At 37.9% G+C, this 22,187-nt stretch overlaps 1 protein-coding gene across 1 annotated transcript in view; it reads left to right on the top strand.

The window, feature by feature from the left end:
- The window catches only part of ADGRV1 (adhesion G protein-coupled receptor V1), a 561,037-nt gene that overhangs the window by 136,006 nt on the left and 402,844 nt on the right, over positions 1–22,187 (top strand). The window contains exons 38-48 of the mRNA XM_016186350.2: positions 38–201; positions 2,097–2,190; positions 5,680–5,758; positions 5,860–5,998; positions 7,176–7,317; positions 10,706–10,968; positions 14,923–15,098; positions 16,978–17,102; positions 21,026–21,183; positions 21,278–21,424; positions 21,748–21,855. Of these exons, the coding sequence (XP_016041836.2) occupies positions 38–201; positions 2,097–2,190; positions 5,680–5,758; positions 5,860–5,998; positions 7,176–7,317; positions 10,706–10,968; positions 14,923–15,098; positions 16,978–17,102; positions 21,026–21,183; positions 21,278–21,424; positions 21,748–21,855 (1,595 nt within the window). The remainder of the gene's footprint in view (positions 1–37; positions 202–2,096; positions 2,191–5,679; positions 5,759–5,859; positions 5,999–7,175; positions 7,318–10,705; positions 10,969–14,922; positions 15,099–16,977; positions 17,103–21,025; positions 21,184–21,277; positions 21,425–21,747; positions 21,856–22,187) is intronic.

Genomic DNA, 22,187 nt, shown 5'->3' on the forward strand with positions numbered 1-22,187 from the left:
ATTCATCCGAAATATTTTTCCCACCTAACTCAATTAGGAGCTGTCAATGTCACATATACCACAGTACCTGGAGTGCTGAGTCTGAAGAACCAAACTGAAGGAAACGTAGCTGAGCCAGATGTTGACTTTGTCTCAGTAGTTGGCTCTGTAATATTAGAAGAAGGGGAAACAACAGTACCCATCAACATTACTATACTCGAGGTAAATCTCCTTGTTACTTTGCAGTGTACTTAAAATTGAATAGCCACATTGAAAATAAATAAAATTGTGGAAAGTTCTGGTACACTGTGTTAGTTTATTTGTGGCACGTTTGTGTCTTCTGTTCTTGTCTGAACATCCTGGTGGGGTGTTGTGTATTTCATCACAGAAATACTTTGTGATCAAGAGAGCTTCTTTAGGATAGTGCCCTGTCTGACTGCATTTACCTAGGAGAACACGAAAGAGATTTTGATTCTTCTAAAAGACTTACTGGGCTGGCAAATCTATATAAGTCAATGTCTTTGTTGCGAAGTGTGGTTAAATCAGAGGAAGTGAGAGACTCCCTAAAGGTTGATGGCATAAGATGTGATTATGGTCTAAAGTAAAGTTAAATGTAAAAGACAGAAATTGCGTTTTAATTGACTTTTTATATTGTGAAATCTTTTGTTGTTTTGGGACTTAGTGTTTCACCTCTCTTCATACATTAAGAAGAGATTTATGAACATAATACATATGGAGAAAGTAAGGGAAGGCAGGTATATGGGAAGTGGTGTGGGAGAGACAAAGAATGAACATTGTCTTAGTAATTTTCCATTGCTATGTATTTGTGAAGCTTTATTTTAAAAAAAATTTTTTTTTTCTTTTCTTTTTTTATACTTATTTATTTTTTCCCTTTTGTTGCCCTTGTTGTTTAACATTGTTGTGGTAATTGATGTCATTGTTGTTGGATAGGACAGAGAGAAATGGAGAGAGGAGGGGAAGACAGAGAGGAGGAGAGAAAGACACCTGCAGACCTGCTTCACTGCCTGTGAAGCGACTCCCCTGCAGGTGGCGAGCCGGGGGCTCGAACCGGGATCCTTAACACTGGTCCTTGCACTTTGCGCCACGTGTGCTTAACCTGCTGTGCCACCACCCAACTCCCGAAGCTTTATTTTTTAAAAAGGTTTTCTTTTGTTGTTTTCTTATTCTTTAAAAATTTTTTACGAGGGATTTAATAATGATTAACAAGACTGTAAGATACCTGGGGTATAATTCCATACAGTTCCTACCATCAGAGTTTCATATCCCATCCCCTCCATTAGAAGCTTCCCTACTCTTTATCCCTCTGGGATTATGGACCAAAGTTCTTTATGGGGTGCAAAAGGTGAGACGTCTGGCTTCTGCAGTTCCTTCTGTGCTGGACACCCATCACTTCTTGACCCCAGCAAAGGTTATTTTTAATCATTATTAGCATCCTCTAATAGCTGTTACTTTCCTATTATAAAGGTGTTATAAATTTAAGTAACTGACATCAAACTAGAGAATTTGGTATTATGTCTCCCTGATTGCATAGGCTGTGTTTTTTATGGTATTATTCTATATTTTATTCTAAGCATTGAATATTAAAGTAAAACATTTTCTTATACTGCATCTATAGAATGGATTCACATTATATATTTTTGGTAGAACATTATGTAGTTCCATATAGAAACTTATTACTTAACCAGATAAACATTTAATATTAAAAAATTAAATCTAAAAGATCAGAAGAGAAAATGCTAAGCAGAACTTGGACTGGAATTGGTATATTGCACCAAAGTAAAAGACTCTGGGGTGGGTAGGGGGGAGAGTATAGGTCCTGGAACAGGATGGCAGAGGACCTAGTGGGGCTGATATTTTTATGTGGAATACTGGCAAGTGTTCTGCTTGTACAAACTATTGTATTTATGACTGACTGTAAAACATTAATCCTTTGGTAAAGAAATCAAGAAAAATTAAATCTTTCCTACTATTTGAATTTTTATATTTTCTACATGTCATTTAATCATATATGTATTTAACATTTAAAAACAGCTTATAAAGGGTAATTACTCTGAGAGCATAATTACAGGAATTTTAACTGATGTAACTTTTTGCAGGATGACGTACCAGAACTAGAAGAATATTTTCTTGTAAATTTAACTTCTGTTGAACTGATCATGGCTTCTTTAACTTCATTTCCTCCTAGACTAGGTATGGCAGATTTCTGTTGTTCTTTGCTCTTATTCTTTCTATTCACTTCAAATGAAGTATTTCATTTTTGTAATCTTGTGATACATCTTAGATATTTGTGAAACATATTTTTAAATATTTTTTTCAGAAGGCTATCACATATTTACCCAATTTCTTACATAGGGCACTCAAAAGGCATAGGAATTGTGTGATGCTTTTCAGATGCAGCTACTTTTTAATCAAATTTGTAATCTTCAAAATAGAATTAATTCTTAGGAAGACGTTTTCTTTTAAAAATCAAGCTAGCTGTTTTTGGTAGCATTAGAAATTATTAGATGGTTTTATTTTCTTTCAGGATTAACAGAACTTTTCATTATCCATTTATTGTGTTGTGTTCTCTGTTTTCTTCTGATCTTTTATCTTTTTTCTTTTCATGCTTTTGATTTAATTGATTGCAAACTGAAATTTTAGTACACATTTATGTAAATTACTTTGTAAAGATGTATCACTAAGTTTAAACACAAACTCCTTGTTTGCCGTTTGGACAATTAATGTTGAGAAGTGTCTGAAACTCATAGCTGGGCTGACCCAGGTGGTGGTGATTAGTACTGAGAACACCTCCTCCCAGCCTCCTGTTGAAGGTGCTATGGGCAGAGGGGATGTAGTGTGAGCTAAGAGCTATGGCTTGATCAACAGTGCTTCTTTATTAACTTCTGGGGCTCTTTGACATGACTCAGGGATCTCTCTCTTTAACCTACTGTTGTTTGAGAAATTATTACTCGTTTTGTAAAGGAAATACATAACTCCAGTGACTAGGCTGTTTACATTGAATATTACAAGACAGTTATTGTTCACACTAAGAAGACAAACAGTGCTTCACATGTTTTCCATGTTCATGTTGAAGACAGCAGAAACAATGTAGCTTCTGTTGAGGTCATCTAATGGTCCCATTTTAAGTGCTTTTGGTCTTTGCCACCAGGATTATTGCTGGGGCTCAGTGCCTGCATGACTGTACCGTTCCTGTTGGCCACTTTTCCTTCATCTTTCTTTTTGATAAAAGAAGAGAGAGAGAGAGAGAGAGAGAGAGAGAGAACGAGGACACAAACTGTCTGACCACTTGTGTTGCTTTCCCCCTGCAGTTGGGGACATGGGCTCCAAGTCAGGTCCTTGCTCACGGTGCTGTGTGTGCTTAGCCAGCTGAGCTACCACCTGACCCTACTAGTACTTTAAAAAAATGTGTTAATACAGTAATTTTAAAAAATTGTATTTTTTTATTGATTTATTATTGAGTAGAAACAGAGAGAAATTGAAAGGGGAGGAGGAGATAGAGTGTGAAGAGACAGAGAGACACCTGTAGCCTTGCTTCATCTCTCATGAAGCTTTCCCCCTGCAGGTAGGGTCCAGGAGCTTGAATCGAGGTCCTTGCGCACTGTAGTGTATGTGTAACCATATGTGCCACTGCCTGGTCCTTAAAAGACCTTTTTAAAAAAATTTTTTTTTTTTAAATCTTAACATTGTAGTATCTGAAGCTAAGAGAAATTCAGTAACCTTCCAAAGTCATAAAGCTTGGCAGTAGGGAGTCGGGCGGTGGTGCAGTGGGTTAGGCGCAGGTGGCACCAAGGGCAAGGACCGGCATAGGGATCCCGGTTTGAGCCCCCGGCTCCCCACCTGCAGGGGAGTTGCTTCACAGGTGGTGAAGCAGGTCTGCAGGTGTCTATCTTTCTCTCCCCTCTCTGTCTTCCCCTCCTCTCTCCATTTCTCTCTGTCCTATCCAACAACAATGACATCAATAACCACAGCAATGTTAAACAAGGGCAACAAAAAAGAAAATAAATAAATAAATAAATAAATAAATAAATATTAAAAAAAAAAAAGCTTGGCAGTGGTGGATCAGGATTCTTGCTTTATATTCCCTAGTCTGGTGAGTACAAATTCTGCTTTTATATTTTCCCCCTTGGCAATATTCTCTTTACTCAGAGATTTATACTCTCTCTACTTCACCAGGAAACTCTGTTTCAACTATTTTGGATTGGAGTACAGCTTTTGAAACTTAAAAGATAAAGAAAAAAAACATTTAAAAAAGAAGCAAGAGGAATAGTTATATTTATTTATTTATTTATTTATTTATTTATTTGCCTCCAGGGTTATTGCTGGGGCTCAGTGCCTGCACCAGGAATCTACATCTCCTGGTGGCTATCCTGTTCTGTTTTTGTTGTCCTTACCACTGCTGTTGTTGGATAGGACAGAGAGAAATTGAGAGAGGAGGGGAAGACAGAGAGCAGGGGAGATAGACACCTGCAGACCTGCTTCACCACTTGGGAAGCGACCCCCTGCAGGTGGGGGTCAGGGGCTTGAACCCCGATTCTTCCTTACTCCGGTCCCTGCGCTTCTCACCATGTGCGCTGAGCAGTGAACTTTAACAGCATATTGAGCTTGGTAAACACAACGCTACAGGCGTGATTCCTTTGCTGGAATTACTGAATTCCTTTTCCTTATTTCACTAAACTTTTCCACATCTTTGCTTCCTTCCTTCCGCCTTTCCTTCCTTCCTTCCTTTCTTTTTTTAAAAAGATTTTATTTATGAGAAAGATAGGAGGAGGAGGAGGAGGAGGAGAGAAAGAACCAGACATCACTCTGGCACATGCTGCCGGGTATTGAACTCGGGACTTCATACTTGAGAGTCCAAAGCTTTATCACTGCACCACCTCCCAGACCACCACCGTTTCCACATCTTTTCCATCTCTTTATTTCTTTTTCTCTTTGTCTTTTTTTTATGACAATTTTCTCTTGATAGCATTTCCTGTCTTTCCACTTCATTTTTTGCATTTTCTACTTCAGATACCCCATTTATTTTTGTCTTGCAATGAATTTAAAAAAATACACAAGAGGGTCGGGCGGTGGCACAGTGGGTTAAGCGCATGTGGCGCAAAGCGCAGGGACCGGCGTAAGGATCCCGGTTCGAGCCCCCAGCTCCCCTCCTGCAGGGGAGTCGCTTCACGGGTGGTGAAGCAGGTCTGCAGGTGTCTATCTTTCTCTCCCCTTCTCTGTCTTCCCCTCCTCTCTCCATTTCTCTCTGTCCTATCCAACAACGAATTGCGTCAACAATGGCAATAATAATAACCACAACGAAGCTACAACAAGGGCAACAAAAGGGGGAAAAAATGGCCTCCAGGAGCGGTGGATTCATGGTGCAGGCACAGAGCCCAGCAATTACCCTGGAGGAGGAAAGAAAAAAAAACAACAACACACACAATAAAAATAAAACCCCTAGGCAATTGTGTCAGATTTTACTCGGTTAGTTTTCTGTGGGTCAGTGGTTCTCTAGTGAAGTTTCCTTATTCAGATTTTACAGGCAAGTATCTTTTTGTCTTCTTACATGTTCTTTGAGTAATGATGAAAATATTCTATAACAGAAATTATGAAATGTCAAAGGAAGATATTTAAGTTTCATATCAAATAGTTTTCAGGCATGTATAGTTATTAAATGTATGTACATTTCTGTAACTTCAGATTCAGAGGGCCTGACTGCACAGATTGTTATAGATGCTAATGATGGTGCTCGAGGCATAATTGAATGGCAGTATAGCAGGTAAGTTCAAGACTGAGGACACTTCTCTTAGTATCAGATTCTTTTATCGCCCAAATATGCTTTCAATGCAAAATCAATATATTCTTTTTACTTTATTGTAGATTTCAAGTAAATGAAACCCAAGGAAGTTTAACCTTGATAGCCCAGAGAAGCAGAGGGACTCTTGGCCAAGTTTCTTTATTTGTGTATGCACAAAATCTGGAAGCCCAGCTGGGGCTAGATTACATTTTCAGCTCAGAGGTGGGGCTCTCAGATTACTTTTACAAACTACTACAGAGTCATTCTTCCTTGACAATTATAGTGATGTAGTTTCTGTTATAAAGATATTTATCCTAAAATAATCAATTGTTACATACTCTATAGTAAATTAGGACAGAAGAATTTCACATGGTTAAAGAGTTTCCTTTACTGTTTGAGAAAAGTAATGTAAATTGAAGTTTCAGTCTGTTGTAAAGAATGTCATGTTTTTTTTAGTTTAGTTTTATTATCTTTTTAAGTATACAACTCTCAAGGTGTTTTCTAGCCACTATTTTATTTCAATGTTTGTGTGGGAGAACAATAAATTTTCACATTTAAGAATTCATATAAGGGGTCGGGTGGTGGCATATCTGGTTGAACGCACATTGTTACAATGCATAAGGAACTAGGTTCAAGCCCCCGGTCCCCACTTGTAGAATAGGTCTGCAGGTGTCTCTCTGTCTCTCCTTCTCTATCACCCCATTCCCTCTTAATTTCTGACTGTCGCTATCCATTAAATAAATAAAGATAATAAAAAAGAGAGCTCATATCATTAGAAGACTCAGAATGTTTCTTGAAAGTTTTGTTGCTTTGCTTTAATTTACTGCAACACTTTTAAAGTGTTTTGGTGACTATTTATTTATTTATTTATTTATTTATTTTTGCCAGCAGGCTGATCACTGAGGTCTGGTGCCTGCACCACCTCACTGTTGCAACAACTTTTTTTTGTTTGTTTTTCTGTTTTCTTTCTTTCTATGGGGGTAAGAGGCAGAGAGAAATAGAGAAGACAAGAGAGAGACAGGAAGACAAACAGAGAGGAGAGAAACTTATGGCACAACTCAACTTCTGGTGAAGCTTTTGCCCTACGACCAGGAGTTTGATCTGAAGACTTCCAGCATGATAATGTTTGTGTTCTATTGGGTGAGCTGCCACTGGCTCCTTAATAACTTTTTACTTTGCCTCTCCATGCCTTTCATTTCTTAACGAAATTTACTTCACAAAGTTTGCTTTTAATTTGACTTAATATTGTTAGTTTATATAAAAAAAGCAATGATTAAGGGGAAAAAATCCCTGTAAAACAAATTGTTTTTATATTCAAACCATTATTACATTTCCTTCTGAGTATTCTTTAAAATCTCAAAGTATGTATAATACTGTCCACTTTTATGTTTTTGGTTAGATTCTTCATTTTGCTGATGGAGAAAGGTATAAAACTGCTGACATAATGATTCTTGATGATGACATTCCAGAAGGAGATGAAAAATTTCAGTTGATTTTAACCAATCCTTCTCCTGGACTAGAACTGGGGAGAAATGTAGCAGGTAACTGATGCTTTTATTTATACACATCCATATCCTTCATGCATTTTTCTTTATATTGAGACAGATAAGAAGCTCTTAGAGGCCTGGTGGCTTTCTATGGTTAGAATGAAAATATTTTAAAATTAGACAAATCAGTCAGTGTTACAGTGCTTCTAGTTACTCTCTGTCTCTGTCTCTCTCTCTCTCTCTCTCTCTCTCTCTCTCTCTGTGTGTGTGTGTGTGTGTGTGTGTGTGTGTGTATCCATTTGTAAAACAAGGCAATGTGCTTACTATCAAGGGTTATATGAGATTATTTGAGGGTATATTTAATTTGTAAATGTCTTTACTTCAGAACTTGAATTCTGCCTTAGTTTCAAACAGCAATAGAATGAATGCAATGAAGTCACTCTAGTGTCGTGTAACTGCTATATAACTCGGTATCATGCTGAAGTACATTGACAGTTCACTTCATGGAGTCATGCTCTTTGCTTGGTACAGTTTGGTGTTCTGGCTAGCAGTCATTCCAAATCTCTGCCAGATTGACTACTAGAAAAAAAATAGATAAGTAGAAAAACCTCATGAACACTTAGAACTATAGTACTGAAATGACTTTTTACAGAGTCACGTCATTCAGTTCCTTCTGGGTATAGATCAGTTCTGTGCATTTAGAAGACTAAGTGATGACTGACTTCAACATCCTGTTTTAGCTAATGATTGACATTTCTTTGTATTCCAAACTTAAACGTCTTTATGTGAGAAAAATGTGATTCACGAAATTATTCTGAGTAACCAAGAATTTGATGTTTTTATTGGGATATTGATAACATAGGTATTTCCAAGTTCTCTGAAGCTTTCTGTTGAGGAACAGCTGTGATCTTTGTTTCAAATTCAGAGTGTGTCCTTCCCTTGCATCCCAGAGATGCAGTCCTTCCCTTGCCTTGACCCTTTATCTCATGTTTAATATTACTTGTTGTCTCAAGAGAGTAGACACCTTCATTCTTTTATCAATAGATGCTACACAATAGAATTGAGACAATACTTAAAACCAGGCATTCCTAATAGTGTCCTGATCTAATTTTGATTTGAATTATATAGGTTACCCACCCAGCACCATCAGTTGGAGGAAAAACATGACTTAGTATGTTCTACAAATTTACATTATGGTTTTACTTTTTGACTTATAAATATTAAAACAATCTCCAGAACCTATGTGCTTTTAATAATGAGTAATTTCTTAAATCATGATCTAGTAAACAACCTTTAAACTATTTCTAATATTCATAATGCATGCATATAAAATTGTTGTGTTTTCACATCTTCACTAGTATTCATCTTAGTGTCTAAAATTTTTTTTATTATTATGATAGACACAGAGAGAAATTGAGACACCCGAAACCTGTATCACCACTTCTGAAGCTGCTGGTTCTGCTGGTGGAGACCAAGGGGTTGAGTCTAGGTCCTCTTATTTGTTGTTATTATTTTTGCTTAAAACCAACTCTAAAAACTAAAAAAAAAAATGTATAGCTATAGTGAGTATTTTTCTTCTTCTCTCAGTTCACTTCTAGTTTGACACTAAGTATTTTTTTCCTTTGTGTGACTAGATTTTTCTGCTTAATGTGCTTTTGGTGATTCATGCTTTTTTAAACAGTTTGTAGGGATAATCAACATATTCTGAATTTAACCATTTGCTTGTTAAATATGGTATAGATATTTTCTTCTAGTCTTTCTTGGTATCCCTGAGTCAACAGCCATTTTAAGAAAACCCACTTATTCAGATAAAACATTGTATACTTTGATGAGTTTTATATTTTTTACTTTAAATCATAAGAATTATTGCTATTTTAAATTATTCCTTTTTCTGTTACACTTAGAAATAATTATATCTGATGCTTTGAGTAGCATAATAGTCCTTTAGAATATATGTTATAAAGTAGACTTTTTGTGCTAGTCTTGCTGGTTTGTAATTTTCAAGCCTACACAAATTGTCTCTGCTTCAATTAGTGGTCCTGTAAAATGAGACTAAATAAAATCAACTTTGCAGATTAATTGTGAAAATTAAATGAACTAACATAGGTTAAGTTCTTTGTATAGTCTCATGGTACTAGTTGTGATTTAATTATTGATGACAGGAAAAAATAAAGAACTCTTGATTGTTGAAGGCTACATAGTAAGTGTTTTGAATTCTTAGAATTTTTTAAAATCATATTTTGTTTCTTAGAGAGAAATTGGGAGGGAATTGGGAGAGAAAAAGAGACACCTGTAGCACTACTTCACCACTTCTGAATCTTCCCTCTGCAGGTGGAGTCCGGGAGTTTGAACCTGGGTCCTTGGGCATGATTAACATGTATGCTTTACCAGTTGCTCCACTGCCCACCTGAATTCTTAATATTTCTAATAATGTTTCTCTTATGCTATCTAAAGCAATCATCTCATCTAGCAAATAGCATCAGTTCTTGCTCAACCTTTCCATTGCTTTATATGTTTTTCCTGGTGATAGCTGTAGGAGGATACAGCACTTATCACTCGTAGTCTTACTTTACTTTTTTTTTTCTTGGTGGCAGTTCTTCCAATGTTTATTATCTGATGTCCTAAGTTTGATACTTGCTATGAACTTGTAAGAGATATTTTTTCAATTGATGAAGCTGTGTTTTAATCCCAAGGTTTAAAAGTACTTTTCATTATTAGTAAGTGTGGAATTCTATAAAGTATCTTTTAAAAATTTCCCTGGGAGTCGGGCGGTGGCGCGGTGGGTTAAGCGCACTTGGCACAAAGCGCAGGGACTGGCGCAAGGATCCCGGTTCAAGCCCCCGGCTCCCCACCTGCAGGGGAGTCGCTTCACGGGTGGTGAAGCAGGTCTGCAGGTGTCTATCTTTCTCTCCCCTCTCTCTCTCTGTCTTCCCCTCCTCTCTCCATTTCTCTCTGTCCTATCCAACAACAAAGCAACGTCAACAATGGCAATAATAACCGCAGCGAGGCTGCAACAACTAGGGCAACAAAAAGGGGGAAAAATGGCCTCCAGGAGCGGTGGATTCATGATGCAGGCACAGAGCCCAGCAATAACCCTGGAGGAAAAAAAAAGATTTCCCTTGTGGGGCCAGGTGGTGGTGCACCTGGTTGAGCGCACATATAAGAGTGTGCAAAGACCCAGTTTCTAGCCCCTGGTTCCCACCTGCAGGGGGAAAGGTTCACAAGTGGTGAAAGTATCTCTCTGTCTCATCCCCTATCACCCCCTTTCCTCTCAATTTCTGACTGTCTCTATCCAATAAATAAATAAAGACAAAAAAAATTAAAAATCTGTTTTGAAAAAAAAAATCCTTATTTCTAGGGCAAGGTAAACCAAAGTCAGACTAGCTTACAATGAATACACTTCCAGTCACTTATAGCCCTTTCTATTAATATTTTTTGGCAGCCTTCATTACCATCCTTGCCAATGATGATGGCCCTGGAGTCCTATCATTTAACAACAGTGAGCACTTTTTCTTAAGAGAACCAATGGCTCTCTACATACAAGAGAGTGTTGCGGTGTTGTATATTGTTCGGGAACCCGCCCAAGGACTGTTTGGAACTGTGGCTGTTCAGTTCATTGTAATGGAAGTGAATTCTTCAACAGAGTCTAAAGACCTTTCTCCATCCAAAGGCTATATTGTTTTAGAAGAAGGTGTTCGATTCAAGGTAAAGTAGGAACCTTTAATGACAATTAATTATTACCTTTAATATTTAAAAAATGTGCTTTTTTTCATAGGGGAGCACTAGGTCATAAGAAAAAAGCCTCTAAGCTTAGGATATTATAATATAATATAATACAATATATTATATATTAATTACTGTGTAGATGTGTTACATAGTCTGTATAGAGTGTACCTGGAAAAGTGTTCTGTTGGTAAGATAATTGTGCAGATAACAGAAATCTGTATCTGGAGATTTAACATTTCAGATGTATTCAAATGGCATGCTTCACTTTGTATATCTGAAAACTGTAAATTAAAGGAAACTCTAAACCATTTATTGTGTTCATTAAATTAACTGTTATTGTTACATTTTGTTAAAAAAATATAACTGCAGGGGTCGGGCAGTGGCACAGTGGGTTAAGTGCATGTGGTGCAAAGCGCAGGGACCTGCGTAAGGATCCCGGTTCAATCCCCTGGCTCCTCACCTGCAGGGGAGTCGCTTCACAGGTGGTGAAGCAGGTCTGCAGGTATCTATCTTTCTTTCCCCCTCTCTGTCTTCCCCTCCTCTCTCCATTTCTCTCTGTCCTATCCAACAACGAATGACATCAACAATGGCAATAATAATAACCACAACGAGGCTACAACAACAAGGGCAACAAAAGGGGGAAAAAATGCCTCCAGGAACGGTGGATTCATGGTGCAGGGACCGAGCCCAGCAATAACCCTGGAGGAAAAAAAAATATATATATGTATATAACTGCTTACATCAAACTGTTTATTTAAGGTTAGAATCCTGAGCAGGAATAGCTTAAAGGAAGAAATCTGGATTTGGGATCTATTATTGGAAATACAATCTATATATTTACACTCATAGACATTTATCTTCTAATACCATATATTAATAATTTTCTCTCTCTGCCGCTGAGCTATATTTTAAAGGATAGTTTAACATTTTTAAATATACATTTTAGTTTTATTTACTTACTATTGGGTAGACACAGAGAAATTGAGAAGGGGAGGGGGAGATAGGGAGACAGAGAAACACCTGCAGCTCAACTTCACTTACTTGTGAAGCTTTCCTCCTGCTGGTGGGAACAGAGCTTTGAGCCTGGGTACTTGCGCACTACAGCGTGTGCACTTAACCAGGTGTACCACTGTCTGGCCTATAGTTTAATTTTAGATAGAGAATGATACTAAGGGGGTCTGGCGCTAGCACAGTGGGTTAAGTGCACATGTTGCGAAACGCAAGGACCGGAGTAAGGATCTGGGTTGGAGCCCCCCGGCTCTCACCTACAGGGGAGTCGCTTCACAAGTGGTGAAGCAGGTCTGCAGGTGTCTATCTTTCTCTCCCCCTCTCTGCCTTCCCCTCCTCTCTCCATTTCTCTTTGTTCTAGCCAACAACAACAACAGCAGTGGCAACAATAACAGCAAGGGCATCAAAGTGGGAAAAATGGCCCCCAGGAGTCGTGGATTGGTAGTGTAGGCACCGAACCCCAGCAATAACCCTGGAGACCAAAGAGAGAGAGAGAGAGAGAGAGAGGAAGAGAGAGAGAGAGAATAATGCTAATGAAATCAAAAGCAGCATATTCAATAATTAGTTTCATTTATGGTCAGTTTGTATGAAATTAAATATGCTCCGAATATATTTTTATTTCTCTATCCATTTTCTTATATTGAAAATCTAGAACCATTAATTGATTTGTTTAAAATACACTTTAAAATTCTTAGTGAGGTATAAGCAATTGAAATTTGAAACATTTTGTGTGTTTGCCATTACTTTATATTCACCTGAGTTATTTTTTCATTTTCTCTTTAAAGCACTTATACACAATTCTTAAAAATCCTTGTTTTATTGGACATTTTAAATGTTAGAAAAAAACTTAGATGAAATACATTTTTCTTTCATATAACAAACTACTATCTCCTTGTTTTTTTCGTTCACTGGTTTGTTTTCCCCTGCCACTAGGGTTATCCCTGGGCTAACAGCCAGCACTACTCATCCACTGTTCCTGGTGGCCATTTTTTTCCTTTCTTTATATTTTTTTATTGGATAGGACAGAGAGAAATTGAGAGGGGAGAGGAAGATAGAGAAGGAGCGAGCGAGAAAGACCTGCACATCCACTTCACTGCCCCTGAAATGTCCCCCTGAAGTCCCTGGGGTTCAGGGGCTCCAGCTCCCCTCCCTTTCTCCTCTTTTTAGTATAAGATATAAATAGTAAAATGCAGGAGTCTTCAATGTATGGCTCAACCATTTTGATACATTTCAATGTATGGCTCAACCATCAAAATGTATACCCAAAGGGGGGAGTCAGGCAGTAGCACAGGGGGTTAATCGTAGGTGGCACAAAGCGCAACGATCGGCTTAAGGGTCCCGGTTTGAGCCCCCAGCTCCCCACCTGCTGGAGAGTCGCTTCACAAGCAGTGAAGCAGGTCTGTAGGTATCTATCTTTCTCTACCCCTCTGTCTTCCCCTCCTCTTTCCATTTCTCTCTGTCCTAACAATGGCGACATCATCAACAACAACAGTAATAATAACTACAACAACGATAAAAAAGCTACCTGGGCTAGAGAGATACCTCACTAGGTAAGACACATGTCTTGTCATGTGCGCTGCCCAGATTCAAGCACTAGCACCACACAGGAAGTACTCTGGCACTGGAGGAAGCTTCAGTCCTGTAGTTTCTTTCTTAAAAAACAAAGAAACAAAAAAACCCACGTATACCCACAGAGCCACTGCTCACACACCCGTTACTTGAATTAAAGATATTGAATGCTGCAATCACCCAGAAGTTGCCTCTTGACTCTTGTCCTTTCCAGGGGAATTTTTTTTTCTGATTTCTGTCATAGATAACTCATTTTTTGTTGTTGAATAGTCAGTGTCGAATAAATAGAAGCATATCGTATTGCAGTCTTATACTTGTCTTCAGCTGTGCAACAGAATTTTTGATAGCCATCTAATTGCACAGATTGGTAGTGAGTTTCATTTTGTTGCTGAGAAGCATTTCATGTACTAGATCACTATTGTAGTTCTTCTGTTGAAACAACCAAGTTAATTCTACTTTGTGCTTACTATAGCTATAGCTTTTTCTTGATTTCTTTATTTTCAGTAGTGAATTGTAGACTAGAATGAGACTATTGCAGATATGTACCTTGCAAAGATAAAGGGTTTGAGAAGGGCTGGTGAAATAGCTCACTTGGATCTATTCAACCTGACCCAGATTTGAGCTTGCCTGCACTCCACAGGGGAATATTTTGTGCTGTGAACTTTCTCACTCACACTCTCTCTGCCTCTATCTAAAAAAATAAGTTTTTATAAATGAGGATACACATTTAGTTTTTCTCATTCTCAGTGTTTTTTTTTTTTTTTTTTTTTTTTTTTTTGCCTCCGGGGTTATCGCTGGGGCTTGGTGCTTGCACTACAATTCCACTGCTCCTGGAGGCTATTTTTTCCCTTCTTCATAATTGTTGTTATTATTATTGCTGTTGTTATTGTTGGATAGGACAGAGAGAAATGGAGAGAGGAGGGGAAGACAGAGAGGGGAAGAGAAAGATAGACAACCTGCAGACCTGCTTCACCGCTTTCGAAGCACCACCCCTGCCGGTGGGGAGCTGGGGGCTTGAACCTGGATCCTTATTTCGATCTTTGCGTTTTGCGCCATGTGTGCTTAACCTGCTGCGCTACCGCCTGACCCCCTCAATGTTTTTTTAAAGTGTCATATATATATTTACCTTTAGACATGCCAGTATAATATATTAGTGTTGAAAATATTCAGAATTATAACCAGAAATAGTTAAAGCTATTAACTTTTGAGGAGCAGTATTAAAATAAAGGTTGGTCTAGTCTAAGACATTCTGTTTTCAAAGTTATTTTATTATTACTGTCATTTTTTTGCAACTGTCGCTGTCTGTCCCAAACACACTGCATTCTAGTTAATTTTACCTTTTGATTTTGTTTTCAGACCCTTCACATATCTGCCATATTGGACACAGAGCCAGAAATGGATGAGCACTTTGTTTGCATCCTGTTTAATCCAAGTGGAGGCGCTAGACTAGGGGCACATGTTCAAACCCTGATAACGGTTTTGCAAAACCAAGCCCCTCTGGGACTATTCAGCATCTCTGCGATTGCAAATAGGTATAGTTTATTTGTAAGGAAATTACCGCTTTTGAGCTAAGTAAGAAATGTGTTTTGACATAGAGAATTTCATAGGAAACTGATCTCTTGACTATTTAAAGAAGACCCTTGAAACGAGTTCTAACGGATTCAGAGAGGTGATCTGCTGTCTAATAACAGGGAGTTTCAAAAACCTAACTATCCTGTGTAATGGTTTATCAGGACCTTTATTTTCTCATAGTCCATAATTTCAAGTCAAGCTTTATGCCATTTTATGTTCTGAAAATAATATAGAGACATTATTTTAAAAAGTAGCTGTATAAACCAAATTCTTCAGACATATATTGTCATGATTGTAACCTTAACATTCCTTCTAGAAGCTTATGTTTATATCTTAAATATATTTCAGTTAATCAGTTTTATTATATGCTAATACTTTTTTGACTCACCTTTCCCCTGAAAAATATTTTTGCTTTTCCTCAAAGAAAACTTAAGAATAACAAATCTTTTTTTTTTACTATGTAGTATGAAATTACTAAGTATTTTCTTTTTTTTTTTTACTTGTGACTTTTAAAAATTTATTTATAAAATTGAAGTATTGACAAGAACAAAGGATAAGAGGGGTACAATTCCACACAGTTCCCACTACCAGAACTTCATATCTCATCCTCTCCCTTGAAAGCCTTCCTATCCATTATCCTTCTGGGAGTATGGACCCAGGATCATTGTGGGGTACAGAAGGTGGAAGGTCTGGCTTCTGTAATTGCTTCACCACTACACATGGGCTGGTCAATCCATAGTTGTCTCTCTCTTTCCCTAGTGGGGCATGGCTCTGGAGAAGTAGAGCTCTAGGACACATGGTGGGGTTGTCTGCCCAGAGAAGTGAGGTTGACATGGTAGCATCTGAAACTTAGTGTCTGCAAAAGCATTGAGATATAAAGCAGAACATATTATATAATCATCAGGAACTTAAAGGCAAGACTATAGCAGATGAGATTTGGGGTCTCCATTTTGGAAAAAAAACTGGGAGGTCTATTTTAAGTATATTCCAAGGGCTCCATGGCATTTACTAGTTTTTGCCTAAGCCGGACAGCTAACATACAGGTGGACCAAAGGTATTGTCTGGGGAGATACTGTCAGAGTTGGAAGAAGGACTAGAAAGCTAGATCAGGGCAGAGGGTAGTTCCCAAATTTGGGAAAAGTATATAAATATTAACTGTAAACCCTGTCGATTTGATCTGGGGCCCATATTTGTCACAGGAGCCTGTGTAACTTCTGCATCCCTGTAGGTCTGAACTCACATTCTGTAGCCACAACTAGGAACAGTCTAGGCTGCACTAATTAAAAAAAAAAGAAAAAGAAAAAGAAGATTGCCACTGGGGTTATCATTGTGGCCACATTTTTTTTCCTTTTTGATAGAGATAGAGAAACAGATGGAAGGAGGAGCTAGAGAGGGAGAAAGATAGACACCTGCTTTACTGTCCTAAAGCTTCCCCCCTGCTAGAGTGGTCCTGGGCCTCAAACCCAGACCCTTGAGCATAATAATATGTGCTCTCTACTGATGTGCCATTGCCTAACCACTCCAATATTTTTATGATCATATTTTTATAATCATAAGTTGAACTAGAGTTTAAAAAATCACAAATGAGAATTTTGAGCGATAGACTCTTAGTCTTTCTGTTGTATAAAATCTGTGAATGTGCATGACTTTGCTTGTAAATTAAATAATTATGTTAATGACCAAAAAATCTGTAAATGGTTTGTACAGATTTCTAAGTATATCATATATGTGCCAGCAAAGTGATAGGCACTTTAATATGTAATTTCTTTACAGATGATATAAGCTTTATTTAATGTGTAATCTTTTTTCTGCTTTCTGAAATTCATTTGTTTCTTTTAGAGCCACGTCTATAGACATCGATGAGGCCAATACAACTGTATATTTGAACGTGTCACGTACTAATGGCGTTGATTTAGCAGTGAGTGTGGCGTGGGAGACAATATCAGAGACAGCTTTTGGCATGAGTATGTTTACTTTCTTACTAGAGAAGAACTTCACAATGAAGAAGGATTACATATATATGATTTACATTTTCACTAATGAATTGTTTCTTTTAGATCTTTTGAAAATAGAGACTATCTACCTAGCTTATTGCATCTATAAATATTTGAATGCCTATCACATGACAAATAATATTGAACTCTTGAAGTTTAGGATTTATGAATGGACTGAGATAAATCAAATAAATTAAAATATGTGTGTAGAACTGAACCCCGGGCTACATATAGGCAAGGCAAGAGCTCTACTGCTGAGCCAGCTACTTGGTAATGAGCATTTCTCATTTGAATCTTTTTGAATCATGGTGAGATCTTTTTCCATATGATTATGTGGTTATGAACTCAATGCAGAAGCTATGGCGTGCCTTTCAACGTTTACAAAATAGGAATTCAAGAGGTTGAATTTCTTTTTTTTAAATATTTATTATTGTATGGAGACAGAAAGAAATTTGAGAGTATGGGAGGTAGAGAAGGAGAGAGACAAAGAGACACCTGCAGCCCTGCTTCATTACTGGTGAAGCTTTCCTCCTGCAGGTAGAGGCCAGGGGCTTGAACCTGGATCCGTGCGCACTGTAATGTCTACACTTAACCAGGTGTGCCACTGCCTAGTCCTGAGATTGAATTTCTAAGAAAGAATATCACCATGCAAACTACATGTAAAACCTTAGCATTTTGCTTTATTGATCCAGTCATCAAAAATGATAATAACTTAAAAGCAACCAGGATTTCATCAGTGGTAGTCTCATTGCATTGTGTTCATGATGTTAGTGAATACTTAAAAAAAAACTTAACTTTAATTTAGACACATAAAAGCTTTTGTAGAAGTTAAAATTTAAAGATAGACATCTTTTGTGTAATTGCTGTGTAGAATGTAAGCTTTGCAATTCCTGAAATACAGAAACTGTAAAATGTGAAATAATATGGACATCATTTGAAATTGTGAATGGTTTTTTAAAAGTCTGGGCTAAGGAGATAGCTCACCAGGTAGGTAGGTAGATTGCTTGCCTTTCCGTGCATGTGACCCTCAGGTCTGAGTCCCATTCTCACCCCCCATTTCGTAAGTGTACCACGGCGATATTGTTTTGGGACTAGGTGGTGATACATGTGGTAGAGTGCATACATTACCATCCACAGGGATCCAGGTTCAAGCTCCCGAGTCCTCACTTGCTTGTGGGGAAGCTTGATGAGTAGCAAAGTAATGCTGCAGATCCCCCCCCCCCTCTCTCTCTCTCACACACACACACACACACACACACACTCTCTCTCTCTCTCTCTTTCTCTCTCAAATCTTTTTATTGGATAGAGACCGAAAAAGTAAGAGTGAAAGAGGAGATAGAAAAAGAGGGAAAGAGATCGAGAGACCTCTGCAGCCCTGAAGCTTTCCCCCTGCAGGTGGGGACCAGGACTTGAACCCGAGTCCTTATGAACTGTAATGAGTGTGCATAACCATTTGTGTTACTGCCTGACCTGTTGTCCCTTTCTCCATCCCTTTCAATTTCTCCCATCTCGATTTCTCTCTGTCTCCCTAAAAAAAAAAAAAAAAAAATAAAAAAAAAAAAAAATATATATATATATATATATATATATATATATATATATATATACCAGGAGCTGTGTATTAGTTGTACAGGCACTGAGCCAAGCAATAACCCTGGCAGCAATAAAATAAAGTGAAAGAAATATTATTTTGAAAATTCATTCTGATTTTTATAATCTTTATTAAAGTTGATAAGACATGTCCAGCCTATTTTGCTTTAATACATTCAATATTGTGGAGACATTTTGGAACTCCCTGGGCATGATGTTGAATATTAATTATTTTTCTTGGTTTTAACAATTGTTACTTTTAGCTACTATTTAAAAAAAATTACGTATTTATTCCCTTCTGTTGCCCTTGTTTTATTGTTGTAGTTATTACTGATGTTGTTATTGATGTCGTTGTTGTTGGATAGGACAGAGAGAAATGAAGAGAGGAGGGGAAGACAGAGAGGGGAGGAGAGAAAGACAGACACCTGCAGACCTGCTTCATCGCCTATGAAGCGACTACCCTGCAGGTGGGGATCTGGGGGCTCGAAGCGGGGTCCTTATGACGGTCCTTGTACTTTGTGCCACGTGCACTTAACCCGCTGCTCTACTGACTGACTCCTATTTTAGCTACTATTTTAAACTTCCTTGGGTTGTGTTTCTGTTGTTTTTTTTTCAAATGCTTGCACACACTCTCACCACCCCCACCGCCACACATATAAGAAGAATCTTTATTTAGAATGACAAATTTGATAGTCTTTTTTTTTTATTTAAGAAAGGATTAATTAACAAAACCATAGGGTAGGAGGAGTACAACTCCACACAATTCCCACCACCCAGTCTTCATATCCCACCCCCTCCCCTGATAGCTTTCCCATTCTCTATCCCTCTGGGAGCATGGACCCAGGGTCATTGTGGGTTGCAGAAGGTGGAAGGTCTGATTTCTGTAATTGCTTCCTCGCTGAACATGGGCGTTGACTGGTCGATCCATACTCCCAGTCTGCCTCTCTCTTTCCCTAGTAGGGTGGGTCTCTGGGGAAGCAGAGCTCCAGGACACATTGGTGGGGTCTTCAATCCAGAGAAGCCTGGCCAGCATCCTGATGGCATCTGGAACCTGGTGACTGAAAAGAGAGTTAACATATGAAGCCAAACAAATTGTTGAGCAATCATGGACCCAAAACTTGGAATAGTGGAGAGGAAGTGTTAGGGAGGTGCTCACTGCAAACTCTAGTGTACTTCTGCTTTCAGGTATATATTTTGCAGTAGTTTATGGATACGTGTGAACATATGCTCTCTCTCACAGAAACTGGTGTATATCTAGGTTTTGGGACTTTGTTAGAAAGTGAACCACCTGAGATGAAATTAGAGAATACTATGAAAGGAAAGGTCTCACCCGAGTAATGAAGCTGAAGGGTTGTCATTCCACATGTGAAGTCTCTGGACACAGTCTGAAGTGAAGCATGTTGAGGTGGCAATCGTTGTGTTGGTTAGGTTGTGATCGGCGGATGCAATATTATTTGATATGGATTGGGACATCTGATCTACTTGGTCTAGGCTTTTGAGAGAGTCCGCATATCAAATATACAGCCTATATATTGAAAAGATTCAGTTTGTGTTTTGAAAAACTTTGAGACATACAATTGATTTTCCCCCTCTCATATTAATTAACTAGGTATTTATATGACTACATTTTACTAGGAGTGTACATAAACACCATTCCCACCGCCAAAAGACTGTGACCCATCCCTCCCACCCACTCCCACCCCCCACTGGCCCAGGAAGCTGCATGTCTACCCCTCAGCACAGCGTTTTTACTTTGGTGCCCTACTTACAATTTGGTCAGGTCCTGCTTTTAGTTTCCCTTTCAGATATTCTTATTCAACTTCTGTTGATGAGTGGGATCATCCCATACTCATCTTTATCTTTCTGACTTAGCTCACTTAACATAATTCCTTCTAGCTCTGTCCAAGATGGGTCAGAGAAGGTGGGTTCATTGTTCTTGATAGCTGCATAGTATTCCATTGTGTATATATACCACAGCTTTCTCAGCCACTCGTCTGTTTTTGGGCACCTGGGTTGCTTCCAGGTTTTAGCTATTATGAATTGTGCTGCTATGAACATAGGAGAACACACCTCTTTTTGGTTGGGTGTTATGGAGTCCTTGGGGTATAACCCAGGAGAGGAATTACTGGGTCATATGGAAGGTTCATGTCTAGCCTTGTGAGAGTTCTCCAGACTGCTCTCCACAGAGGCTGGACCAATTTACATTCCCACCAGCAACTGATAATCTTATTGCTCAGACAGTAATTTGAAAGGGACTATGCGCTGGTAAATGATGAGTTTTTTTTTTTTTTTTTTTTTTTTAGGGGGAATGGATCTTGTACTTTCCACATTTCAAAGTTTTTTAGATATATCAGCTTCTGGCTGGTGTTTCTTTACTTTGGAAGATTCAATGTATGGTGTAATGTTAAGAAAATTGTCTTCTACGGTTTATAGATGGCAAGGAACTTTTATTCCATGTGCGGTAAGCCACACTGAAATTACTGTACACAAAATTCATGCCTACATGAATTTTGGGTACCGCATTAACTGCTGTGTTCTTATTCCTTCTTTTGTAGGTTTTAAATATAGACAATCCAGAAACTTGTGAAGTCTTTAAAATCGGATTTTCCCCTTACTTGGTGATCACTCACAAAGAAAGATATGAAGAAAAGCCTTCTCTTAACAGTGTATATATATTCACGTCGGAATTTAAACTACATTGGGTAAAAAGAAAATCCAAACTTTGTGTTTCTATAGATTGATTTATTTAAAACATATTAGATCTAGGATGCTAATTTAAATGGGACATAACATATCTTCTACATTAATGTGGAAAAGGGTCTTTTGCAAGTTGATGCACATTTTAATATGTTAGGTACTTTTTTCTTTCTGCATTAATACTTAGGTATGATATTTAGATATCAGAATTAAATTTTGAATGTTGAGTTTTGAATTTAAAATAACTAATTCATACTATGACTATCAGATTATTTCTTAATTAGTTTTCCTTTTAAAAATCTTCCAAACTGTTCTGATTTCCCTGCAGATACAGACAATTATTATTTCAGAAAGTTCTCAAGTAAAATTTTTTGCTTCAGATGGTCAAGATTATTTAATTGTTGCAAGTCAAAGAGATGATTCTGATTTAACTCAGGTTTGATTCTTTTATTTCTTTTTATAACACCTTTTGTTTTTCAGGTAACCTTGGTTTACAATCCTATAAATACTTTTTAAAATTCATTATATTTTTATTAGTGATTTAATGTTGATTTACAAGATTATATGATAATAGGGGTATAATTCTACACAACTCCCACTGTCAGTGTTATTTGCCCTCACTCCCCTCCAGTGGTAACCACCAGAGTTCTCCCAACATCATCATTGATTAATGGTCAAGAGAATGAACAAACCAGTGCATCAGTCTAGTATCTGAGGTACTGGGAATTGCACTCAGGACCCACGCTTACATATGTACTGTCGCACAAC

The sequence above is a fragment of the Erinaceus europaeus genome, chromosome 11 (assembly GCF_950295315.1).
Source record: "Erinaceus europaeus chromosome 11, mEriEur2.1, whole genome shotgun sequence".
Lineage (NCBI taxonomy): Eukaryota > Metazoa > Chordata > Mammalia > Eulipotyphla > Erinaceidae > Erinaceus > Erinaceus europaeus.